This window comes from Grammomys surdaster, unplaced genomic scaffold, assembly GCF_004785775.1.
Source record: "Grammomys surdaster isolate TR1022 unplaced genomic scaffold, NIH_TR_1.0 975, whole genome shotgun sequence".
NCBI classification, from domain to species: Eukaryota; Metazoa; Chordata; class Mammalia; order Rodentia; family Muridae; genus Grammomys; species Grammomys surdaster.
The window spans coordinates 1-4,279 of record NW_021605394.1 but is presented as its reverse complement, the minus strand read 5'-3'; the positions used below and the strand labels follow the sequence as shown (position 1 = coordinate 4,279).

The window sequence follows — 4,279 nt, the reverse complement described above, 5'->3', positions numbered from 1 at the left end:
AAGGTGTGCACCACCACACTCCACCTACATTTATTTTTTAAACCTTGAGAAGAGTGAGTGAAAGAGCATCATCAAATTACCAGTGACATGATTCACCTCGACTCAGAACAGGGCTCCCAGGTTATCCCCCTGTGACCTAGTCTCCCCATCCCTCTACCCAGTGAGACAGGAACAGGTCTGGGAGCAGAGCTCAGAGCTGCTGGTCCACATCTGAGGGGATTTTTCTCCTCTCACTTGGAGAAAATGAATGTGAGCATAGTCTGAAGCCCCGAGTGTTCCGTCTGAGTCATGGAGATCATAAAAAGAAGATGGAAGTGACAAAAGGCATGAGTTAGTGACAGAAGGAAACCGCTCTGCCCTGGGAAGTCCCTTACACCACCTGAGGCTTTGCAAGGCTGGGAGAACCTCCTCAATTCTGAGCACAATCCCAGATCAGCCAGGAGAAACAGAAAAGGGTTCAATATACGGATGGAGAAGGGGCTCTGGGGAGGATTGAGGTCTGCTTGTTCCCATAGAAACAGGCTGGAAATCAAGTTGTTTTGCATCTTCCCAGAACACCAAAAGACTCCACTCCAACCCTGGTGCTGAGACTTCAGAGATCCACTTACCAAAGACTGTAATGTTCTTGACTGTGGTCCTACTGAGGCAGTGACAGAGTTATTGACGAAGCAGGTATAGGTTCCGCTATTATTAGTAGTGATGTTGGGGACAAAGAGGTCTTGGAAGGATGCCTGGGGCGTCTCATTGAAAAGCCAAAAGCACTGTGCAGGTGGGTTAGAGTCTGCATGGCAGGAGAGGCTGAGGTTTGACCTTTGAAGCAAATAAATATCTGAGGGGGATATAACCGGGGTATCCGGACCATCTGGAGCAAACAGAATAAAGCCAAATGTGACGTCAGCAGAGGGGAGGGGAAGTCCTGGTCTGTAGAAGGCTACTGTATCTGCGCTATAACCTCAGTTAAGCAGGTCGCAGCCAGAGCTGGGGTGCAGGTTAGCAGAAGAGTACTCATGTAGCGTGCATGAACCCTGATCCATCACCAGCACAGGCAGAGAACAGCCCCACTGGACACTCATGGGTTCACTGAGCCTGTGTCCAAGATGTCCCCTGTGTCTCCATCACCATGAGACTCCCTTGTGGGAAAAGTCCCTCCAGCCCATTCTAGCTCAGTGCTGGGTCTGGCTGCGTGAGCTTGGGCGAGGCCAGTCTACCATGCCCACCTAGATATGTATGTGGTGGGTCTGTCGTGAACCCGGGAGCGACCGTGTGTCCTGGCTGCAGCCCTCTGTATTTAGGCAGTTGTAGCGATGACGGGAAAGAAGTTACTCACAGGTAATGTTCAGGTTGAACGGGTCGCTTCGGTTGGCACTCACTAGGTTCCGGGTTTCACACTCATAGGGTCCTACGTCATTCCTCGTGACATTGAATATAGTGAGAGTCCTGTTGCCATCAGATAGCTTCAGCCTGTCACCGTCTGAGAGGCTTTCGCCATTTCTGCTCCACAGGTAGGTTGTATTATCAGTGTAAGGTCCACACGTTAATACCGAGTCCTCACCCTCCATGGGATTGGAGTTGTTGGTTGTAATGGTGGGCTTTTGTAATAAGACTGTGCAGATAACAGAGAGAAGATTGCCCTGTGTGGTATCTCAGATCCTTACAACGGCCTCTTTCAATCCGAGCTGCTCTCTTGCCTCCCTGCCAACCCAGATCCTTAAAGAACCAGGCAGGAGGCGAATTACAGGCAGATGGAGTAGACGAGTGCTCAGAGGTGGTCGGGCCTCCTGTACTGTGTACGGGAGAAGCAAGGGCTTCCTCAGAAGTCAATTCAGCTGCGGTTTAGTGATGGACAGATTCAAGACTCAGAATCAGAGACCTCATTTTATCTCCCGGTGCTCACCGACCCACTGTGAGCCTTGAGACACAGTGTGTCAACTCCCTCCAGCTGCCAGGACCTCTACTGCTCAGTGTACACAAGTGTCTTCCAAGCCTCTGCTGTTCAGGGCTGTCCTACAGATAGGCTGTGATGACACTTCTCGTTGAGCTTCCCTGGGAAACCTCACAGCCCGCCAGAGATCTCACACAAGAGACCTGGATCTGCCTGGCATTCAAGCTGGGCCGGGCCACAAGGTCGGCCATTCTTGTCAGGAGTTTGGTGTTGACTGATATGAATAAGAGATCCCTAAAAAGAGAAGCCTGAGCCCAAGAAATTATCTAAAAGAGTCAAGAGCACCTCATAAGGTCTCCAGGGAGGGGAGGCTGGAGATGTGGCTCTGGACAGATGAACTCTGCCACCCAGTGCCTCTGTGACCCTGACTCAGTGACTATTCCCTGCCTCAGTTTCCCCATAACAGCACACATGGTAAATGATCATTGCCATGCCTGCACTTTAACCTTAATGAGGAACAAAGATCTGGCCATCCATAAACCAGAGTCTGTTACTATTTGCTGCAGGAATAATCCCTGGGCTGGGCACCCTAGAGAGCAAGGAGCTGCCACTTGTCCACTGTTTCTTCCTCTCTTTTAGGGCTCTCGACCTTCCTGTGAAGTCTCATAGAAGCATCAGAACAGCTGGCTGGTTGTCTTTCATACCTCTCCACCCATGCTGAGCACACTGGGTCTGAGAAGGAGACACCCAGGTGACCTCCCTCACACAGGGCTCTCCTATAAACTGACTGTCAACAGGCTACCAGCCTGCAATCAATCACTGTCCCTGTCAAATGTCAACCCAGTCTAAAAGCTTCCCAGGGTTCCTGGAGCCCAGGCTGGGTCTGGGGCAAAGGTTCCTGGTGCTCACCACTCTGTGAGAATCTCATGGTTTCCTCAGCCAGGCCCCACTTAAGGCCTGAAGCATCTTTCTCAAAGCCATGTTCAGGATAAGCATCCTAAGCTACTGGGCAGAGTCTGACATCCTCGGACTGAGTTACCTCACAGTCTCTTCTCTGAAAGAGTGGTCCAGGTGGGGCATCCTGGTTTGTGGCTCTTTTACTCCACTCTGTGTGTCCTGTACTAACTGGGCAAACCACAACGTGGGGAACATAATACAATCATCCAGGATTGACAGTTCTGTGTGTGAAGTAGGATTCGCTCTACCCACCACCCAGAGGTTCAGAGAACTACTTACCGTGCACATAAAATCGGACAGACATCCGGGTAACATCATAGTCTTCATTGCTCATACCTAGTGTGTAGATTCCCTCATCACTCTTGTTGACATTTTGGAAGAACAGGGATCCATTGCTGTATATTGTCTCTCTGCCGCTGTATTCCGGCCCTGTTTTATTCCTACTATTGGATGTTATAAACCGTACAATTTCATTTCTTTCATCCGTAGTGTCTCCCTTGTACCAGTTAAAGACTGTGAGTGTCTGTGGCAGATTGTGAACAAGTAGAAGAACGTCCTTCCCGTCAGCAACATCGGGCGGCACAGCCTCAATGATGACTTGGGCTGTAGTGGGAGGGCTCCAGGAGGATAAAAGTGAGGCTAGGAGGGGAGAGAGAAAGAGCTATCAGCATTAGGACCCTGGCAAAACCTCTCAGCCTCGGTGTGTGTGTGTCCTGTTGGGTGGCTGCCAGCAGCATCCCCTCCTCAGCATCGTTCCTCAGCAAGGCTGCATCTCTCCACTGTAGGCAAGGGTCTTCTCAGTGTTCACACAGCCCACAGCCCACTGCCCTCAGATCCCTGCTCCCCCTCAGAATCTTTGCTGAGTGCAGGGGAATCTTCTCTGACCTCCTCCTCTAAAGACCCCTTGCCTTCGTTTTCTGACCTTTTTCTGCTTTGTTTCTTTCCAAGTGCTTGTCAACCCGACCCCACCTTCCAGATGCCCTCTCTGGTCTGTCTTTCTGCCCAGCAGAACTAGGGCTTTGAGGAGGACTCGTTTGATTTTGGCTTAACCCCTGCTGCCTGGAACAGGCTCATATACCTGCTTGCTAATCAGTGTCCCAGAGCCTAGGGTTTATTTGCAAATTTCTCAGGGTAGTACGCAATGACGCTGTGTACTTGCCCCAGTTGGGTTTTTACGTGGAGAGTCACTCTGACAGAGTAGTGGACTTCAGTCATCAGGATATCCTGGCCAGCACGATAAGCTTAACAACAGGGAGCAAGTGAGCTTCTCCTCACCACTTGCCAATTCACAGTCACCGAGAGCTTCCTGTGCCTGGCAGGCTTCAAGCAGAAGCCAGATGTCCCCTCTCAGCTTCCTTTCCTCTCCCAGAAGACCCCATCCAGTCTCTGAGCTCCCCAGGAATGTCTCCTTACCTGTGAGCAGTAGTCCCATCCAGGGCA

At 50.9% G+C, this 4,279-nt stretch overlaps 1 protein-coding gene across 1 annotated transcript in view; it reads right to left on the bottom strand.

Annotated features, from left to right (window-relative positions):
* Positions 1–4,274, bottom strand: part of LOC114634544 (carcinoembryonic antigen-related cell adhesion molecule 1-like) — a gene marked incomplete at its 5' end in the record, with an annotated part of 13,478 nt that extends 9,204 nt beyond the window's left edge. Inside the window, 5 exon segments of the mRNA XM_028783129.1 lie at positions 609–647; positions 650–862; positions 1,328–1,603; positions 3,119–3,478; positions 4,253–4,274. Of these exon segments, the coding sequence (XP_028638962.1) occupies positions 609–647; positions 650–862; positions 1,328–1,603; positions 3,119–3,478; positions 4,253–4,274 (910 nt within the window).
* Positions 4,275–4,279: the final 5 nt, after the last annotated feature.